Source organism: Dipodomys ordii, unplaced genomic scaffold (assembly GCF_000151885.1).
Source record: "Dipodomys ordii isolate 6190 unplaced genomic scaffold, Dord_2.0 Scaffold102, whole genome shotgun sequence".
Lineage (NCBI taxonomy): Eukaryota > Metazoa > Chordata > Mammalia > Rodentia > Heteromyidae > Dipodomys > Dipodomys ordii.
Window position 1 is genome coordinate 6,051,997 of NW_012267318.1, and position 21,985 is coordinate 6,073,981.

At 34.8% G+C, this 21,985-nt stretch overlaps 1 protein-coding gene across 5 annotated transcripts in view; it reads left to right on the top strand.

Moving 5' to 3' along the window:
- Pds5b (PDS5 cohesin associated factor B) overlaps positions 1-21,985 on the top strand; it is a 112,975-nt gene that overhangs the window by 81,428 nt on the left and 9,562 nt on the right. For 3 of the 5 annotated variants that reach the window (XM_013027308.1, XM_013027306.1, XM_013027311.1), the window contains exons 21-30: positions 3,014-3,082; positions 4,763-4,899; positions 8,232-8,355; positions 11,924-12,128; positions 14,350-14,464; positions 16,242-16,374; positions 16,646-16,765; positions 17,545-17,607; positions 18,319-18,464; positions 19,845-19,950. In XM_013027308.1, the coding sequence (XP_012882762.1) occupies positions 3,014-3,082; positions 4,763-4,899; positions 8,232-8,355; positions 11,924-12,128; positions 14,350-14,464; positions 16,242-16,374; positions 16,646-16,765; positions 17,545-17,607; positions 18,319-18,464; positions 19,845-19,950 (1,218 nt within the window). The remainder of the gene's footprint in view (positions 1-3,013; positions 3,083-4,762; positions 4,900-8,231; positions 8,356-11,923; positions 12,129-14,349; positions 14,465-16,241; positions 16,375-16,645; positions 16,766-17,544; positions 17,608-18,318; positions 18,465-19,844; positions 19,951-21,985) is intronic. The other 2 variants (XM_013027309.1, XM_013027310.1) reach the window with 1 other exon arrangement.

Sequence of the window (21,985 nt, forward strand, 5' to 3'; positions counted from 1 at the left end):
ATTGTAGAAGTTGAGATCCAGAGTTATAGAATGTGAGGTTGTGCAAAACGTTAGTAAAGATAAGAGTTAATACTTTGGGGGGGAGGAGGGAGGAGTGTGGGAGGTGGAGGAGGGAAGGGATAGTGGGAGAACAACAAAAAAGGGGGTAACAATACTTGACAAGAAATGTGTTCATTACGTTATTCATGTAACTATAACCCCTCTGTACAGCATCTTTACAAGAAAATAAAATTTTTAAAAAAGATAATAATAAAGATAGGGGGAAGTGAGACACATTACCAGTGAGAATTAAGAGGCTTTTTTTTTTAAGTCATATTTTCTTTCCACCTACTCTTCTCTTGTAATAGGACCTGGACTAATTCAGTTATTCCAGGTATGAGGAGAGAGTACTCAGGTTGCTTTATGTGCGTTCTGGTTAAGGATTATTCCCCCTTCCTCCCCATGTCCCAAGTTGTCTTTGTCTCTTGTGATATAGATGATCACCTCAAATCTCTATCCTTTGAATTTCTACCTTCCTTGTAACTGGAGATCTAACCATATTGTGGTTTCAATACTCAGTGACAGCTGACAGACACATATACTATTCCTGATTAAGTAGTAGACTTTTTATATAAAGTTGAAGATTTGTATGCTGGTATCTTGAACCTTATAACCCTAGCTATTCAGGCGGCTGAAATCTAAGGATTCTGGTTCTTTCTGCCCTTGTCTGCGCAGACAAATATGAGAGATTCTTATCTCCAATTAACCAGCAAAAGAACAGGAACTAGAGGTGGGGTTCAAGTGGTAGAGTACCAGGTGTGAGTAATAAAAGCTCAGCAACGCTCAAGTTCACCAAGTTCAAGAGATCTTGAGCCTTGGGACTTGCATGCATGTACACACACGTACTTATTCTTTCTCCCTCCCCCCCTTCTCTCTGTAATTTGAGAGTTTGAATGAGTATATTCTTCCAGTGAAGAAGTTTTGCTTATTCTTGGTTGCTTGCTTTTAAGGATAATTCTTGTTATTAAATTTAGCTATAGTTCTTTGACTCATTAACCTCTTTATGCATTATTCCATGGGAAATTCTCAAATTTATTCTCAGTGGATTTTGGCACATTTCCATTTCCATCCCTTTTTTGAAAAGCTCTGCTATGAATGTGTTCACCTTTGATGATAAGAATTCTTTGTTTCAAATTACTGGCTACATAAATTTTAAAGCATTTTTTTAAAGTATTTGATTTCTGAAGTGTGTGTCTGGGTGTATTATTGATAGCTTCCTTCATAAAAGCTTTTGTGGGTTCTTTTTGTTTTTTTTTTGTTGGTCATGGATCTGGGCCTGGGCACTGTCCTTGAGCTCTTCAGCTCAAGGCTTGAGCCACAGCTCCACTTCTGGTTTTCTGGGGGTTTATTGGAGATAAGAGTTTCATGGACTTTCCAGTCCAGGCTGGCTTTGAACCATGATCCTCAGATCTCAGCCTACTGGGTAGCTAGGTTACAGGTGTGAGCCACCGGTGCCTGGCTAGCTTTTGTGTTCTTCATGACATCTTTAGTTCAGAAATTTTACCAGAATGAGCCTAACATGATTCTGTTCTCATTTTTTTTCTTCTTCATACTTTAAAGGCATATCTCAACTAATGAAATGGGCCTAAATCTTTAAGTGTGTATGTTTAGGGGAGTTTGCCTTACTAGATTTGGAATTACCTGCTTTGTTGCCATAAGGTTATCTGATATAAACTGAATTCCTTGTTTCCTGGCCTGTGTATGAAAATGGGATGTCAAACTTCAAGTTTGACTCCATTTCCTGGCAGCTCACCTAAATTCCGTCTCCCACAAACTTCAGGTTACTTCAGGATTATTTTTTTGTGTTTCCTTCTCTGGAAATGGTTTAAACGTTTCTTTCATAGTTCTCCTTTTTAGAAATCAGCTTTTTAATGGAAAGAGACAATGTTGCTTTTCTTTCTGCTATTTAATAAAGATATTCCAGGTTTTAAGAATGGACTTATTTTGCCCATTGTATTAAAGAACACTTGCTATTCTTTAAAAAAATATGGCCTATAATTCCTTGAGTAACGCATTATATATAAAATACTGCTTATAAGTGGTTTATAGATAAACTGTTTTATGATCTATAGTGTAGACTTCATTTCAATCTGCCAAGATGTAGAAGGTCAAGGACAAATACACAAAATTTTGATGTTTTTCTAGTTGGAAGTTCTGTTCACTCTTCTGGGCTTTGTGTGCTTGTGTTCTATGAGTTACAGTTTCAGATTCTATATCTCTGTGACCTTGTGAAACAACTTTTTGGAAGTGTAACCTTTCCAGTTCTGTTTTTATTTTATTCTACATTTTGTGTTTTCCAAAAGTTTCGTGATTTTGGCAGCCCCCAGGAAAATACTAATGTATATCTTTTGCTGCTCATCTTGACCTTGAAATATACCTGACTTTTTTCCCCTGCTTAAGATTTCTAGAAATAGTTTTTTTCTTACTTAAAAACTACACTGCTAGCTGGCATTGGTGGCTCACACCTGTAATCCTAGCTACTCAGGAGGATGAGATCTGAGAGGATTGCGGTTCTGAGCCAGCCTGAGCAGGAAGGTCTGAGAGACTCTTACCTCCAGTAAACTACCTGAAAAAAAGTCAGAAGTGGAGCTCTGGCTCAAGTGGTAGAGTGCTATCCTTGACCAAAGAAGCTCAGGGACAGCACACAGGCCCTGAGTACAAGCTCCAAGCCAGCACCACAAAAACACAGATAAAACCTATGCTCTGAGTCTGCTTGATGCCTTTAATTATTGAATAACCAGGAGGATCTACATATGGAAGTGTGTCCAGGAGGTTTAAATCAGTCCTGGGGTATTCTTACAAAAGATCATCTTGTGTGTTGAGTATTCTGAGTGCTAGTGAGAATATACCTTTCAACCTTTTTTAGTAAATAGATTAGATAAAAGTAGTTTAGCTATCACTATAAGAAGGTAAACATTTTACTAACAAATGAACACAAAAATTTATATTCATATTTTATGTCCTTTTTCCTTAGCTTCCAGGAAAAAAGACAACTAAACTTTGGGTTCCAGATGAAGAGGTTTCTCCTGAAACAATGGTCAAAGTAAGAAATACATATATTTGTTGAATTTTAATGTACTTACTATGTTATAATATTATTAAAGGTATTAGAATTTTTTAAAATAATTTTTTATTTAGATTAAGTGATTACATAAATTTCACAAGTTTCACAATATTGAAGGATAGTGATACTTAAAGTCAAAGTTAAACACAGTAGAATTTTTAAGTCTGTTGGAAATATATAGCTACTAAAAGCACTGAGGTATTTATATTTATTGTGTACCATCGTTTATATTGTGAGTGTAGGGTAGTAATGAGCAACTAGGGCCATGTGGGTAGCAGCATATAATCTAATTTGAGGGGAAAAATGGTTTAAAAGTTTTTTCATAGTTCTTCGTTTTAGAAATCAGCTTTTTAATGAGGGGAAAATGTTTAAAAATTTTTTTTATAGTTTTGCATTTTAGAAATCAGCTTTTAATGCAAAGAGACAATGTTGCTTTTCTTTCTATTATTTAGTAAAGATGATAATCCAGATTTTAAAGATGGACTTATCTTTCCCATGGTATTAAAGAAAACTTGTTACTCTTTAAAAAATATAGTCTATAATTCCTTGAGTAAGAGATTATAACTGTTATAACTGGTACATAGATAAACTATTTTATGATCTATAGTGTAGACTTCATTTCAATCTGCCAAGATGTGAAGGTCAAGGACAAATACACAAAATTTTGATGTTTTTCTAGTTGGAAGTTCTATTATTCACTCTTCTGGGCTTTGTGTGTTTGTGTTCTATAATATAAGCTACAGTTTCAGATTCTATATGTCTGTGACCCTGTGAAACAACCCTTTATCATTGCTAAATGATTTGGGTAACTTTTATTCCTAGTATAAGCCATTTTCTCAGTATTGGTCTCCAGCAGCAAGTTTGACGTAGTTGAGAGCAACACTACACAAGAAGTCATGCTACTGCACTTAAGTTCATGCTTACCAAATGCCCAGGAAAAAAAATCTTCCTGTCTGCAGTGTGCCAAAGACTGTTTAAGGCCATTTAAAGAGATAGTACATATATTACTTTTTAAGAGAGGTACTATGTACCCCTTCAAGAATGGGGTAAATTTAATACTGTATTGAACTAGTTATGTGCTTCCTGATTCTAAAATGTAGTATAAATGTGTTGTGTCTTAGACACAAAAGATTGAATATAACTGCAATTGGGATCTTAGCCTTTTTTCTGGTTAGGGAAATTCATATGCCTTTATTTCTAAGTTCTGAAGAGCAAGATACATGTTAGGGAAACATTACAAAAAATAATGAAAAAACTAGTATTGCAATGAAAAAAAATTTTCACTCCCTTGGATGAAACATCTTTAAAATATTCAGTTATCTTTATGTATATAGAATTTTTTTTTCCCTTAAAAACATTTCTTTTTTGGGCTGGGAAGGTGGCTCAGTGGTAGAGCGCTTGCCTTGCATGCCTGAGGCCCTGGGTTCGATTCCCCAGCACCACATGAGCAAAAAGAAAAAAAGCCGGAAGTGGCACTGTGACTCAAGTGGTAGAACGCTAGCCTTGAGCTGAAGAGCTGAGGGACAGTGCCCAGGCCCAGAGTTCAGGCCCCACGATCGGATTAAAAAAAACCATTTCTTTTTTTTTTTTTTTTAGGATGATTTGGAAATTCTTTTATCTGTAGTAACAGTTTTATTTGTGAATTTGTATTTTAAACAGATTCAAGCTATTAAAATGATGGTTCGATGGCTACTTGGAATGAAAAATAATCACAGTAAATCTGGAACCTCTACCTTAAGATTGCTAACAACAATACTGCATAGTGATGGAGACTTGACAGAACAGGGGAAAATTAGGTATGAAACCATTACCTCAAAGTCTTTGGATTTCAGAGTATTTGAACCCTTGACATAACTGTTAGTTTCTTTTTTAAGATTTTTTTAAATTGTAACGATAATGTACAACAGGATTAAAGTTATATAAGTAAGGTAATGAGTACATTTCTTATTTAGTATTGTTACCCCTCCTTTGTATTGCACTTTTGGTAGGCATCTATATTTTGCTGTAATATCCTTTTTATTCAGTATTCACTGATTTCAAAATGATCTCAGCATGTCTAGTACGAAGTACTGCTATGCTATATATTCCAAATACTTTAAACAGTGGATTCTTGCTTTTTGGAATATCTAATGTGTAGTTTGTTAGTCTACGAATCATTCTTGAAAAGGGAAAAGAATGGACACTGTGGAAGGTAACTTTAAATCTATATCTGCAAAAAAGCTAACTGCAAATTATAAGTTGTTTAATTTTTTATAATGTATGCCCTTTCTTATTTCCATGTTTTTGTTTGAATAATTAAATATAGTAGGCCATCAGTATACTTGAGTTTTACATCTGTGGGTTCAACTAAATCTGTGTGTGTTTCCTGGTCCCTGGGGCTTAAACTTAGGGCCTGGGTGCTGTCCCTGAGCCTCTTTGTTCCAGGCTAGTGCTCTACCACTTGAGTCCCAGCATTACTTCCAGCTTTGTCTTAGTAATTAATTAGAGATAAGACTCTCATTGACTTTTCTGCCTGGGCTGGTTTCAAATTGCAATCCTTAGATCACAGCCTTCTGAGTAGTTAGGATTGCAGGTGTGAACTACTGGTGCCCAGTTGGAGTTTATATTTTTAAATGTATAAGGATGTTGCATTGGTATCTATCACATATTGTTGTGTTAGTTGTGTGCTCAGAAACCTGTTTAAGAACAGTTAGGGGCTACCTGGAGTTAGGAGTAATAGGGATTCCTGATAGAAAAAAAAACACTTGGGGTTAGCTGTGGGAAGAAGGGGGTTCTGTTCTTTGTTTTAATAAAAAGCTTGATGTTAGTTGGGCGCTGGCCTCTCACACATGTAATCCTAGCTACTCAGGAGGCTGAGATCTCGGATCACAGTTCAAAGCCATCCCAGGCAGAAAAGCCCATGAGACTCATCTCCAGTTATCCACCAGAAAACGGGAAGTGGCGCTGTGGCTCAAGTGGTAGAGTGCTTGCCTTGAGCTGAAGAGTGAGGGACCCAGAGTTCAAGCCCCACGACTATCAAAAAACAAAAAGAGGGCTGGGAAGGTGGCTCAGTGGTAGAGCGCTTGCCTTGCATGCTCGAGGCCCTGGGTTCGACTCCTCAGCACCATATAAGCAAAAAGAAAAAAGCCGGAAGTGGCGCTGTGGCTCAAGTGGTAGAGCGCTAGCCTTGAGCTGAAGAACTGAGGGACAGTGCCCAGGCCCAGAGACCGGACCCAAAAAAAAAAAAACAACTTGATTTCTTTGATGAACAATTTTTACTTTATAAAGTTAAAAACAAAAAAAAAAAACTGCATTAAGTAGAAATCCCAGACTAGATGCAAGTTTTTAAGGACAATATATGGGAAACACTTATTACCCACGCCTGTGAGGAATAACTTCCAACCACGGGTTTTTGTATGTTTTGATCTAAGTACTGTGATTTACCTATTAACAGCCTCTTGGCTTATTGCTAATGATTAACTAAAAAGCATCTTTGGGATGTATTCTCCAATACAGCACCATAATGTTGGCATGCATTTAATTAATTTAATTTTAATTAATGCATTTAATTAATTAATGCATTTTAATTAATTTAAAGATTTAAGATTTAAAGAAGTCTTTAACTAGCTAGCTGGGTGCTGGTGACTCATGCCTGAAATCCTCGCTACTCAGGAAGCTGAGATATGAGGACTGCAGTTCAGAGCCAGCCTGGGCAGGAAAATCTCCAATTATCCATCAAAAAACTGGAAGTGGTAATGTGGCTCAAAGTGGTAGAGTGCTAGTCTTGAGCAAAAAGCCCAGGCCCTATATGTAAGCCCTGCACCACCAAAAAAAGTCTTTTAGCTAGATTATATGTCAGAAGAGTAAATTGACTTCTTTTAAACTCCCTTAGTGCTTTATATATAATAGATGCATATTTGTTATGTGAATGTTGGATGTTCCTTTGCTATAGAGTTATAAGTTGATCTTAATTAGAATTTTTCCTTCCTTAACATTATCTAAGATATCTGTAGTTGAACTAAGGTATCACTATATTAGGGAAGAATTGTTTTTGATGAGGAGTGGTGCTGGGATTTCAACTTGAGGGCTTTACACCTCCAGCTTTAAACTTTTCAGATAGGAATCTCACTTTTTTTGAGGGGAGGGGTGGTCGGTCCTGGGGCTTGAACTCTAGGCTTGGGTGCTATTCCTGCACTCTTCAGCTCAAGGAGAACGCTTGAGCCACAGTGCCACTTCCGGTTTTCTAGTGGTTTATTGGAGATAAGAGTCTCATGGACTTTCACATTTTTTTGCTGAGATGGGTCTTTGACCACTATCCTCCTACATACATAATGAAGGCCTCCTATGTAACTGAGATTACAGGTGTACTTTACTTTGAGTCTTGCTAACTCTGACCAGACTGAACTTGAACCATGATAATTGGCATGAGCCCCTCCACCCAACTAGGAATGTTCTGGTCTAGAATTTTCTGAAATGTACTCCATTGAGCAATTTCCGTATGCTGAAAAGAGCTTTTCAGTAATATTTGAATAGTGAAGAAAATAGTGGTGTTTATCAACTACACATGCTTTCATTATATCTCTTGTGCTTTGTATAGTATTTGAAGTAATATATTGAGGCAGTTGAAGTAATATCAAGTTAGGACTTTACTACTGCTAACATGGACTTAACATTATAAGGAGAATTTTTTACAGTATGAAATCTCATCTTCCAAAGTTTGGTAAACATAATTTATGGCACTTTGTTACTGAGACATTGTCTTAGTCTATTCTGGCTACTATAACAAGAAACCATAGATTTGTTAGCTTATAAATAACAGAAATTGGAAGGCCAGAGTGCCAGTATTGCACCCCTGTATATTTTCACATGGCAGAGGATAAACTCCTTCAGACTTCTTGTATAAGAGCGTTAATTCCGTTCTTGGGGGGAATCTGTCCCCATGGCCTAATTGCCTTCCCTAGACCTCACTTTCTAATGCTCTCAACTTGGCCATTAGGATTTTGACATAACATTTGAGGAAATGAGATACTCAGACCATAGCATTTTTCTACTTTCTTTTTTTGCTAGAAGAATATTTATAAAATTAAATGTAGAACAGAGTAGCGATTTTGTACAAACACTTATCATGTCCTTCCTGCTTATTTTCCAGTAAACCAGATATGTCACGCCTAAGACTCGCTGCTGGGAGTGCTATTGTGAAACTAGCTCAAGAACCCTGTTACCATGAAATCATCACATTGGAGCAATATCAGCTGTGTGCATTAGCTATCAATGTAAGAAAACCACCAGATAAGATAGAACTTTATATGGTCTGTATTAGGAAGAAATGTTCACTATGATACATCAAAATTGTAAATGATTTTCATTTTGTATGTGTATGTTTTAACGTATGAGAAACATTTCCATTTTTAAATAGTCATTTGAGTTTTGGGCTTTTGATATAGTGTAGTCAGCTTCTTATTCTCAGTTGTTCTAGTTTATGAAGTCACTCCTCTAATATAGTGTAGTCAACTTCTTTCTTTTGTCGGTCATTGGGCTTGAACTCTTGGCTTGGGCACTATCCCTCAGCTCTTCAGCTCAAGGCGAGCGCTCTACTGCTTGAGCTACAGGGCCACTTCTGGTTTTCTCGTGGTTTATTGTAGATAAAAGTCTGACAGACTTTCCTGCCCTGGCTGGCTTTGAACCTAGATCCTCAGATCTCAGCCTCTGAGTAGCTAGGATTACAGGCGTGAGCCACCAGCACCCAGCTAGTGTAGTCAACTTCTTATTCTCAGTTGCTCTAGTTTATAAAGTCACTCCAAGTACTTAATTAGCATGTACTAAACCACTGCACCTAAGGAAAGTAAATAATAAGGGTATCTTCAGTGCTGTGTTTACAGATTTTTTTATTTGACTAATCTATTTGTTTAAAGACAACTTCATTTAATATATATGCAAAGCTATTTCTGTAACTCTAAACTAGCTCAGACCTCACCAAAGCTTAAATAGTACATGAATTTTCTTTGTAAGATGCATCATGACCTTCTTATGCTTAGGACCACCAGAAAGCATTTTATTACATGTTTAGAACTTGTTTTAATTTTCAGAATCACAAGCAAGATAAGATAATGTGAAAGGAGTAGCACAGAAGAGGTCACTCACTTTGAGAGCTAAGACCGTGGATTAGTTCATCTTTCATGTTAGCTGGGGACATTCCTATCAGACTACTCATTTTTTCTGCTTTGCACATCTCCTTGCTCCTGACTATAACATTGCTACAAGTATTGAGTTTTTGAACTTCAAATAAATGAGAGACAAATTTACAGATTTCTTAGAGTAATTTTTATTTTTTAACTATATTATTTTAGAAGTTTCAGTTTGAGAAAACTAAAGCAAAAGGACTTTTATAATAGTTCAGATAATATTCTAATGAATTTTTCAGCCATCATTTGATCATTTTACCCTGAGTTTTTGTTTTAAGAATTTGACACTGGTTTCAGGAACCATTGTGATTATTATTTCTATCCATTCTTTCACACATCTTTCTTTATATTGTTTATTTAAAAATAATTATTTGTGTATAATATCTAAGCAGGTTTTTTTCCCCCTCCAGTACTGGGGTTTGAACTCAGGAGCTTGTACTTCCTGCTACCTGTTCCTCCTCCTTGCTGTTTGTTGCCCAGGCTAGCCTTGAATCATGATCTTCCCAGTGTTTGCTTGCTGTGTGGTTTAGATTACTGGCATGTGCCTCTATGCTTAGCCAATCACGTAGGCCTTTTTTTTTTTTTTTCCTCCAGTCTTGGGGCGTGAACTGAGGGCCGGGTACTCTTCCTGAGCTTCTTTTGCTCAAGGCTTGTATTCTGCCATGTGAACCATAGAGCCACTTGTAGCTTTTTCTGTTTATGTAGTACTGAGGAATTGAACCCAGGGCTTCATGCATGCTAGTCAAGCACTCTACCACTAAGGCACATTCCAGCCCATCATGTAGTTGTTTTGTTTTTTAATTTGAGATACCTGTTTATTTGAACTGGACAAAATTATAGGATCATACATCTAATAGGATGAATCAGAAAATATACAATATACCATGGAAAATCTTTCTTGTGTTTTATTAGACTGGCATGATTTAAAGTATAGATAAACCTTTTAAAAATCCTTTTTATGTAACTATTTTGCAGGGCTGTTTCTACAGATTTTACTTTAATTCTTTGATTAAGTTCCCAGGCATGGACTGTGAAGACAAGCAGAATTGAGCTCTTCCTCTTACTCATATTTTCCCTCTGTTCTTAAACTCAGTTTACCTATCTCCACAATCGGGAAAAATGCAGAGGTACCATAAGATAGTTTAAAAGAAACTTTTCATTTACTGGACTTAGCATAGCCTACCACAAGATAAGAGCTGAAGAGGGAATCTCAATAACTCAAGTGCTTAGTTCAGAGGACTATATATAATGAAGCATATTAACGTGAACTCCAACTTATGGAACAAGAGGTTTCCATTAGACCCTGTATATAGTTCATTCTTTTCCCTCTATTGTTGTTTTTTTCTTCATTTCTCTTAGCTTTTTGTATCTCGTGTTTTGCATAATAGACAATGCAATATGTGAAAGGGCGAGGGAATCACAGAAACAGCAGAACAACTGATGAACCACAACAACATTGATACTTACTTGACACTATGGGATATGAACATTACAACTTGTGGGGAGGGAGGTAGGGGTTGGGTAGGGAGGGAGAAATGGGAGAGAATGAGGGAGATAAAGATTAAAAACAAATATTGCCTTTGTGTAGTTTTGAATTGTTATCTTTTGGCTAATTTTGGTCTTTAATTGCTGTTCATAATCCTGTTTTGAATATATTTAAGTTTTGCTGTTGTTGAAATAAGATTTGGAAGAGCCAATTAACTTCCTGGTTTAATTTTCCCATTTGTATTTTGGAGATCATCTTACTTTGTTAGAAACTGAAAATTGTTTAAACAGTTTATACTACATTTCTTCAAAGAAAATAAAACTGTATTTTTAAATTGGCAAAACTTGAAGTCTACTCATCTTGCAGGTTCTTGGTTTGATATTAAGAATACTATTGATAATATTATTGAAGTGGAAATTTCCAAAACTAAGTATGGAAATATATTTTTAAAAGATAGGCATTGCTTTAGAAAAAGATGGGGTTTGTTTAAAACTTAAGGATGTGCAGATAGTTAAATGTTTCTTTGCAATGTTTGTTAAACAGCTCTAATTTAGTCACCATGTATCTAAAATTAAAGTACAAATTGCTTAATTTTCCATATTTTTAGAATGACTATGAAACACATATTAATGGTTAAAAGCTAATTATTAGCATCTTCACACAACTTGTATTCTCATTCTAAACAAAACTTTCTGCTAATTCTGCTATTCCTTTAAATCACAGTGCTGTCTCCTTTATTTTTTAAAAGAAATTAGTATATGTACCTTTGTCTCTCTTAACCTAACCCTTTTCACTGTTCATATTACAGTCTTTGTCTTCATTGCTTTGCCCAATTGTTCAGTGATCTTAGTTTTCCTTGTCTTTTGGAGATATTTAACACAGTGCTGTGCTCTATTATTCTTGAATTTCTTTTCTTTATTTCTGTCTCTTGATTTCTAACAGTATTTTATGGCTTCTCCTCTTTTCCTTTAATTTCATGTTCTTTTTAGTTTTGTTTGTTTCTGTGCTAGTACTGGAGTTTGAACCCCTCTGTTGTTTGAACACAAGTACACACTGGAAATTCTTGTTTAGGGCTAGAGGCACGGTTTAAGTGGTAGAGTGCATACTTCATACGTGATAGAACTTTCTGTTGCTCCCATGAGGGTAATGCTTGGAATAATTATATCTTTACAGGATGAATGTTACCAAGTAAGACAGGTGTTTGCTCAGAAACTTCACAAAGGCCTTTCCCGATTACGGCTTCCACTTGAGTATATGGCAATCTGTGCACTTTGTGCAAAAGATCCTGTAAAAGAGAGACGGGCCCATGCTAGACAGTGCCTGGTAAAAAACATTAATGTAAGACGTGAATATCTAAAACAACATGCGGCTGTCAGTGGTAAGTAGAGAGAAAAAGTAAAATTTTCTACCTGCCAGAAAACTTTGATTGAATATTTTGTAGAATACAAATAATACTGTTACTTGTTACATTGTAATTGGCATTTGTTAGATAAGAGGTTAGCACTTTTTCATTAACTGTTTTTCATTTACTGTAAACCTCATTTAAAAAAATATGAATGCATGAGCATTTAAATTAAAACATATCTTCCGGTGTATATGACTAAATGGATGGAGAAAGTAAGTAGTGACATTGGAGGTACTTATAAGAGAACATTTATACATGTATATAGATTGTATAAGCATTGCCTTGTAGTTGAGAAACCACAAGTCATCAGTCTTTGTTTTTTGCTTTTATCAGTAGCTAACATTAACAACAGATGCTCATATGCTTGCTTTTCATCAGTTTGCCTTACTCTGTCAAAGTTAGTATGCCTATTGACTCCTATAACTTGTTTTATATAATAAATAGTGTAGCATTAAAAAAATCTATTCACTTATCCAAGATAGAAATAGAGGCATTGATTATAATTTTTTTCTTTGCTCAGCAGTCACCAAATCTTGTTAGTCATTCCTCAAGATGTCTTGAAATCTGTTCCTTGCTCTAGTTCTTTGATAAATTTCACTTGGATTATTGTAGATACTTCAAATTGCCTTCCTGTTGTAAATGTTCCCTGCCTCTGTAACCCTTCCTGCCTTCCACTATGCCATACTGCTATTAAAATTGCCCTTGTAAAAGATCTGAATATCACTTCCTTGCGTTAAATAAATGTAGATTCTACACTTCAGGGTATGAAGTTGAAATATCTTTCGACTCTTCAGAGTTTGTGCTCAGCCTGAGTTTCACATTTTCTTTCTATCACTTCCTGCTTTGAATACTGTTCTGTGTACTCTAGGTCATTTGAAATTTGTGCAGCTGTCTTTTTGCCTTTAGACAACTCTATTTCAAAATTTTCTTTTCCTCCAGAGAAACAAACAGACAAAGCCAGGGAACATAGTTTACACCCTTGGAGTCTTTTAAACTAGCATTTTGATGTTAATGCATCACTCTACTGTTTCTTCTACTTCTTCAACTTGTGAACAGTGAGCACTCCATAGTCATATCCCACCTCTGTAATTCACTGGCTGTTTTTAGCAGGTTTATTTCATCTATAGTTTGCTTATTTTTAAACTTGATATAATAATATCTGCTTCTTACAATTGTTATGAAGATTAAAATATGATATGGATAAAACATGTGGCATAACAAATGGCACAACAAAGTTATCAGTAGATATAGTAGGTAGGCCACTTTTCACATCAGAATATAGCTTCAGCCTCTGTTTATGCTTTAGTGTGATCTTACTCATCTACTTTTAGCTTCTAACAAACATTAGAAAATTATAAGCAGTCAGTAAATATTTGATAGACTTTAATTTTAGTAGACAATTTGATAGAGCCTGGAATCTGAGCCTGGTTACTTCTCTTCTATGCTTGCTCTTTAATAGTATTACATAGAAACTGTTCTGTTCAAGTTTAGCAATGAAATGAACATTTGGTGCATTGTTGACACATAAGACATTATGCCTAAGTTTTTAATTTGAATATAATAAATATAAATAGAATTGTTTGAAATACAAATTACACTCTTTTGCATATTAACTACAATTAGTTAAATTTATCATTCTGACCTGTATAACAGCATTTGCCAATCTCAGTCAATATGGGAATACATTTGAATTTAGACTTTAAAGTTCTTTGTTATTTCAAATGTCCTAAAAAATCTATTCTTTTACATCTATTCGTGTGCTACAAATGATGGAATATTACTTTTTGTTTTTATGTCATTTTGACTCTGAAGGGTGTACTCTTGCTCACTAACTTATAGGAGAATATTAAACCTAAGGTTGCTTATATGATCAAGAAAAGAGGCTCTTATGTCTCTCAAACTTGCTATAGTTTCTATGGTTCACTTTTTCTATATGCATTTGAAAACTGAAACATTTGCTTTTGTAGTATAGCATGTGGTATAAGTAGGCATTTCAACATTGGATGTGACTGATAAGTGAACAAACTATCGTGTTCCTCAGCACAGGTATTTCAGTGTATTTCTTCTAAGCCTTGTTGTGGTAAACTATTCCAGTGCAGGAAATATAGGTGTGAAAGGCAGTGTGTAAGATTTGTTTTTCTAACCTGGATGTTTCATTTTGTTATTTCTTTTTCTTTTTCCTTTTCTTTTTCAGAAAAATTATTGTCTCTCCTACCAGAGTATGTTGTTCCATACACAATTCACCTTTTGGCACATGACCCCGATTATGTCAAAGTACAGGATATTGAACAACTTAAAGATGTGAAAGAGTAAGATTTTTTTTTCCATCCCATTTTCCTATTTTCTAAAAGTTTTTTTTTTCCTTACTGCTGATAGTGGAACTTCAATGATAATTAGTTAATGGATACATTTCCTTTCTTAGGAGTTTAAGCTTCTATTTACTCTCTTATTTGTCTTTTTCATATCATCTCTTCACATTATATTTCTTATGTAACTTTCTAAAACTTGATTTAACATAATTACTGTACTTTAATTCTGTTTCTCTGAAGAGTTTGTGGTAGCATTCCTTTTCCATTTGAAGTAATTCATTAAAAAGTTTTCATTCCAGTTTTTAATCTTCCTATTGCCTTCTGAAACCAGATTTTCATATGAAGTGAACCAATAATCTCCTTTGCTTACATAGTAAACACATTTTCTTTCCCTTTGCAGTAACTATCTTCCTCCATTAAAAAAAAGTTCTAATTTCATGATGAGCCAAATTCATAAACAGGGATGTAATCCACATTTGGTTTCATTGATGAAGTCAAATTAATTCTTTGTTCAAATTAGAACTTGGACATTGAAATTCTTTCAAAGATTATTGATGATAGATTGCAAGCACCACACCCTGTATGTAGAAAAAGTAGAAACCATATAGTAGTGTTTAGAGATAATTTTTTTGAGAATATTCATTAACTGAGCTCAAGGCCCTGGCCCTCTTTCTGTTAAAAAGAAAGATGACCTTTGTGATTTTGAATCAATTAATTTATTATGCTTTTAATAATTTAGGAAAGGAAAACAAGTCTTGGTTTCTCAATTCATAGCATTTTTCTGAGAAATCTCAGGAGAATAGAATTATATTTACTACTAACTTTGCATAACAAGGGGAAAAACTTAAACATTTTGCTTTACATATTTGTATTTCTATAAATATAAGCAAACAATTCTCTCAAGACTATTTCTTTATTAGAGTGGTTATAACTCATGAAAACTTACAGCCACCCTTCTTTATTTGTCTCGCAGACAACTATAAATAGACAACTATACTTAAAAAGACAGCTATATTTTGGATTCACTAGACAGTTTTGGTTGTCTTTGTAAATGGCCCTGATGTAGCTACAAATAACCTCCATTCTACTGAAGAGTTACTCCATAGGAACTTCTGTACCTATTATCCTAAAGGATATTTGTTTCTCTTCTAGAATAGTATCTTGCTTCACATTTCTGTGTTCTTTCTCTCATGAGTTTTCTCCTTCTCTATCTCTCTGTCTCTTTCTATGTAGTATAGAAAGTACTTGTGTTTTTTATTCAGTAGATTTTTTTTTGTAATTAAAACTGGGTTTCTGAAACTTTCTTTTCCTCATTAGGGAGACTGTAATTGTTGGCCATGGCTTTTTCCTAATTTATTAATGAAATTTTTAACTATTTAATGAAGTGGAACGTTCTGCTGAAGATTTCATCAAGCCTTGAGTCAGCTTGCATATGTGATGACTTCTTACTCCATGGCCTAACTATTCCTTGAGGCAGTTTTCCCTCACTGTCATGGTTTGAGATTGACATTCCTTCATTCTTTCCACCTGTTGTGTTTCCTTTGTAGCCTTCCTTCTTGGGGACTCTGTAAGACTTTAAAAAGGGGGATTATGAGGTAATGTGTGCTTTCTTCACTTATTGTAACATGGCCAAGTGGCATATACTGTTGTATCTTATTTGTAACTAAAATTTCTCTTGGGGTTATAATCTAGGTTCATTATATTAATGGTTAGAATTGTTTTGTCTGTATTAAACAAAGAAATTTTCTCTGTATTTCCTTCTTTCTTGTTTCTTTAGGTGTCTTTGGTTTGTTCTGGAAATATTAATGGCCAAAAATGAAAATAACAGTCATGCATTCATTAGAAAGATGGTCGAAAATATTAAACAAACAAAAGATGCCCAAGGACCAGATGATGCAAAAATGAATGAAGTATGTAATTCTTTGTGAATAATGCTAATTCTATGTTACTGTAAACATTTTAGGAATGAAACTAATATAATGTTATTTATAGATAATATCAGACTAATGCTAATTTAGTAGTAATGCTAATACTAGATCTAGTACTAATTAAGTACCACTGAGGATAACACAGATGATTACTTTCATTAGTTTTTTAGACTGGATACATATTCTAGTACTGTAGGAATTACAGAGTATAGGATACCAACTTATGTACCTAATTAAAAATATATCATTGCAGAAACTGTATACCGTGTGTGATGTTGCCATGAATATCATCATGTCAAAGAGCACCACATATAGTTTGGAATCTCCTAAAGACCCAGTACTACCAGCTCGATTTTTCACCCAACCTGACAAGGTAGTTAACTTTACTATTTGTATAAGTTGAAATAAAGTATATTCTTAACACCAGGTTGTAGAAGATCAGGAAGAGAGAATTGGTATCAGGAGTTGGCCCCATGACTAATAACATAGAAAGACTGTTAGGAGTTTAAAAAATGTGATTCTAAAATGAAACACGTTTTTTCAGAGGAGGGGTATCAGATGAAGGGAGAGAGGAGGGTAGGCAAATACAGCTATAATATTCTATATACATATGTGAAAATGGAGCCAGGCAAACAAATCAAGATGATCTAGTGTTCAATTTTAGGGTTTGAAGCTTTTAGTAAGAGCATGGCAAAAATGTGATCAAAGCCTACAGATTTGTGAATTGATGCTGTTGATCCAAAATGGGTAACTAGAATGTTACTAGAGATAATCTGAAATTATAAGCATTTGATTGGAGTTTACCCATTTGAAAATGCAGAGTGAACTCTAGATTAGGCTGGAGATAACTGTGGAACATTTAAAATGTTACCCAAGATTTAAGGATCTCTGCAAGAGTGTACATTTTTGTAATGCAGTCTCAGAGCTCCAGCATGTTAGAGCCCACATGTTTTATTAACATTGGAGGCAGTACAAGGTTAAGTTTTAGAAGTAATAAAATAGTAGGATAAGTAGAAATTTTGTGTTTAAATTGATAATCTTAAACACATACTTTAAAATGAAAAGGTGTTCTGGGCTTGGTTGTTTATTAAGTACCTTATTGAAAGATTGATTCAAGTTTTCACTGATTATTTCTTTTTCCCTTGCTTGTAGAATTTCAGTAACACCAAAAATTATCTGCCTCCAGAAATGAAGTCATTTTTCACTCCTGGAAAAGTATGTTTTGAGACTCATTTTGATTTTTATGTGGTAATTTTTTAATGTTTTTATTTAAAAATTTTGCACCTCAAGATAGCAACTATGTTTTATTTACTTGTAAGAACTTGTATTTATAGATACAAACTGAGATATATAAACTTATTTTTATTTAACTTACAATAAAGGCTAGGTCCCTACAGCTTCTTATCCTAATTTCAAAATGATAATCTTAAAAACATATGTTGTTCCATAGCAAGAGTCTAATCAATTTTTATGATTGACCATATAGTTCGTTTATTCTAACATTCTGTTCTTCTAAATTTTGTGTTTAAATCGATTAGGCCTATTTGTCTAAATAACTTAAAAACCTTAATTATTAATTGCTGCTATGTAGTTTGTTTGTTTTTAGATAGGGTAACTGTAGGTGATGCTGACTTCAAATTTGCAATCCTGCCTCAGCTTCCTTTGCTGGGATTATAGGTGCACATTTTCATGGACTATGCTAGCAAATAGTAGATTTAGGTGGGATGAAGAGTAAAGCAGCCTAATACTTGTACTAGCCTTCCAGCCAGCAAATAACCCACATTATTTTTTAATTTGTTCAAGTTATATTCTATTTATAATGTTCTATTTTTATGGTATGTATGTAAATACTTTAATAGACCTATTATTGATGTGTAAAATTTTAGTTTTAAACAAATAGAAATAAACATGTATTTCACATTTCAGCCAAAAACAACCAATGTCCTAGGAGCTGTTAATAAGCCACTTTCATCAGCAGGCAAGCAATCACAGACCAAATCATCACGAATGGAAACTGTAAGCAATGCAAGCAGCAGCTCAAACCCAAGCTCTCCTGGAAGAATAAAAGGGAGGCAAGTACATAAGAAATACCACTATTTATGTTTCACTATCCTAACACGCTGTGAACTCTAAAATCATTTTTAATCTCAGTTCAGTGGAGATTAATGAATAACTTTCCCATTGTAACTTTTAGAAATTCATAGTTAACCGGCTTTTCATTTTGGCCTGTTGAGATCATCTTACTTAACACACATCCAGTTCCTACCTCATTATCTAGCATTTATAAAATGGCTAAAATACAGTATATATACGTAGTAGAATTACGTAGTCATTAGAAGCGATGAGATCTGAGTTAGGATGGAACAGATTCCACAGTCCTCAGTGAGTGAGAACTGCAAGTGAGTTAGAGCAGTGTTGGAGGAGAAAGGATATATATTTACATATTTAAAATTTAATTTTATTGTCAAGATGATGTACAGTTACACATAAGGTACTAAGTACATTTCTTGTCAAACATTATTATTCCCTTCCTCATTTTTCTCCCACTTTCTCTCCCCGCCCCCTTACATTTGTTTTTGTTTTTTTTATTTGTTTTGTTTGTGTTTGTGTTTTTTGGTCCATCGTGGGGTTTGGGTGCTGCCCTTCAGCTCTTTAGCTCAAGGCTAATGCTCTACCACTTGAGCCATAGCGCCACTTCCAGCTTTTTCTGCTTGAGGAATTGAACCCAGGACCTCAGGCATGCAAGGCAAGCACTCTACCACTGAGCCACTTTCCCAGCCCCCTGCATTTGTTTTTATATGCATAGAAAGTTTTGGGAGGAATATATAAAATCTTAGCAAAGTTTATGATAACCTTATATAGGAGGGAGATTGTTTTTCTTCCATTTACTACAGTTTGAATTTCCTTTTACTATGTATATCCATAAACTTTTGTTTATAAAAATAATTTTAAAAATGATTTTTTTCTTTTTCAGAGGAAAATCTATTTTACTTACATAATGGCTAGAGATTGAGAATGTATAATAGTTTAAGTAACAGGCCATGGATGTAATAGAAGGCTAGACCTTTCATGAGAGCATGTGCTGTTAAATTTGTAACAAGTATTTGTTGAGTGCCTACTCTGTGCCAGGCACTTTAGCTTATATTGTACTTATCCTACATTGGTAAGCAAAATAGTGAACTTCCATGCTTACCTTCTAACCAACCGAAGCCAGGCAGTGAAAAAATAGAGTCATGCTATGTTACTGTATGGAGTGCAGCAGAGAGCAGCATAGGAGAAGAATAAGGGAGTGGCAACTTGCAGTGTAAGGCAGTCTAATGTACTAATAAGCATTCCAGTTTTCTTTATATCCATCTCAGAATTTAGATTTCAAAAAAACTGAGGAAAATGAACTTGTGATTTATTACTTTATTAAATGATTATAATAATAATTATAAATGTTTATATTAAAGGCTTGATAGTTCTGAAATGGATCACAGTGAAAATGAAGATTATACAATGTCTTCACCTTTGCCAGGAAAAAAAAGTGACAAGAGAGACGACTCTGATCTTGTAAGGGTGAGATACTTGGTTTGACTTTAATGATACTTCTAATAATTTACTATATAAATAGTAATTTTTATACTCTAGTTAACATCACTGCTGTATTTCATATTGTTTCAGTTAAATTTGTGTTGACAGATTTTCTCTACCATGTAACTTAACTATATTGAATTTGTATGATTTTTATCATTCTGGTAAGTGATTATAATTCTTAGGTCTTTGGAATTAAATAAGCCTTTTCCAATCCCAGAACCAGTTGGTTTTATTTGCTTTTTCTTCCCCCTCCTCTTCCCCCTGTTCCCCTTTGTCCCTTCCTCCCTTTTCTCCTTCTTTCCTTTCCCTCTGCCTCTCCCTTCTTCCCCTGCCCTCCCCTTCCTTTCCTCTTTCTCTAGCTCTCCTTTCTTTCCTCCCCTCCCCCCCCAATTTATTTAACACAGTATATTCAGACTTAGCCTTAAACGAGAATAAGGAATGGAATGAGATCCCAAAGGCTGCTCTTTTTACTGTTAATTTTTTGCAATATGTAGTAAATAAGCTGCTAGTAAAGGTACAAAAGAGTATAGTTGTTTTTTTGTTTGTCAGTCCAGTGCTTGAACTCCGTAGGCCTAGGTACTGTCTCTGAGCTTCTGTGCTCAAGGCTAGCATTCAACCATATGAGCCACAACTCCACTTTCTGTTTTGTTGGTGTTTAATTGGAGATAAGAGTTACACAGACTCTCTTGCTTGGGGCTGTCTTTGAACCATAATCCTCAAATCTAAGCCTCCTGAGTAGCTTAAATTAGAGATGTGAGGCACTGGTACCTGGCAAGAAGACTGTTTGGTCTTTAACAGAAATAACTTCTATAATATACAATTTGTATATTTAAAGACAAATTTGGCAATGCTTTGGTACAGGTATAAGCTATATATTCTAGTGTAACTCAGTGAAGTTAATAACTGATTCATTATGACTTTTCAGTTCAGCTCCAAACATTTCCTAAATAACTGCTTAGGCTTGCTGAATCAGTTTTCTATTCTGAAACTATGGCTAGTCAGCTGATTAGATTTGTCAAAATTTAGTGAATTGTTGCTGTCATTTCATCGTTGTTACAATGGTTCATACTTTTAGATAATGGGTTATTATAGTAATAGTTACTATGTTTTAATTGACTTGACAAATGGAGATAGGGATTAGCAATAAAATAATTATTTTATTTTTATTTAATTAAATTAATCAAAACAATTCAATTTTAATTTAAATTGATATTTTATTAATTTTCTTTTCTTTAGAATATTGCTTCCTTTCTTGCCTTCCATAGGCCTAACATTTAGGTCTTAATTATTATCAGGTTGTTTTCTTTCTACTTCAGGAAATACTACAATCTAAAGGTCTTCCTATTTATACTATAATTTATGATACTCATTACTTTTTTAAGGGTGTACATATTAATAATTTAGCTAGAAAGGAATTTTATTACCTAGTGTTATAGAGAGAATCTTTTTTTTTTGGTCTGGTTGTGTGCCTGAATTCTGAGCCTGCGCACTGTCCCTCAGCTCTTCAGCTCAAGGCTAGCGCTCTACCACTTGAGCCACAGCACCAATTCCGGCTTTTTTTTTTTTTGCTTATGGGTGCTGAGGAATTGAACCCAGGGCCTCCAGCATGCAAGGCAAGCGCTTCACCACTGAGCGACCTTCCCAGACCCAGAGAGAATCTTTGAATCAGAAAATTTCTTTTGTTTTTCAGTCCTAGTCTTCACTCTGTAGAAAATCCTTTATTACCATCTCACACTTGAACAATGCCATTAGGTGGGGAGCTTATGATTCTTTTGTTTATTGGACACGTCAACTAGGCTACTCATCCACCCGTACTATCCTTGAGAAATGGATTGTTGTTTTTAAATCGAAGTAAGATTTGTTATTCAATAAATTCTACATTCCTTAGCCTTTGGAGCAGTATAAAATAAAGTGTTTTTCAGAGAAGAGTTTTGAATATCTAGTTCTTGAGATTTATTTGTATTCTTTTTTCTGGGGTGGGGTGGTTGTTCGTGGGGCCTGAACTCTGGGCCTGGGC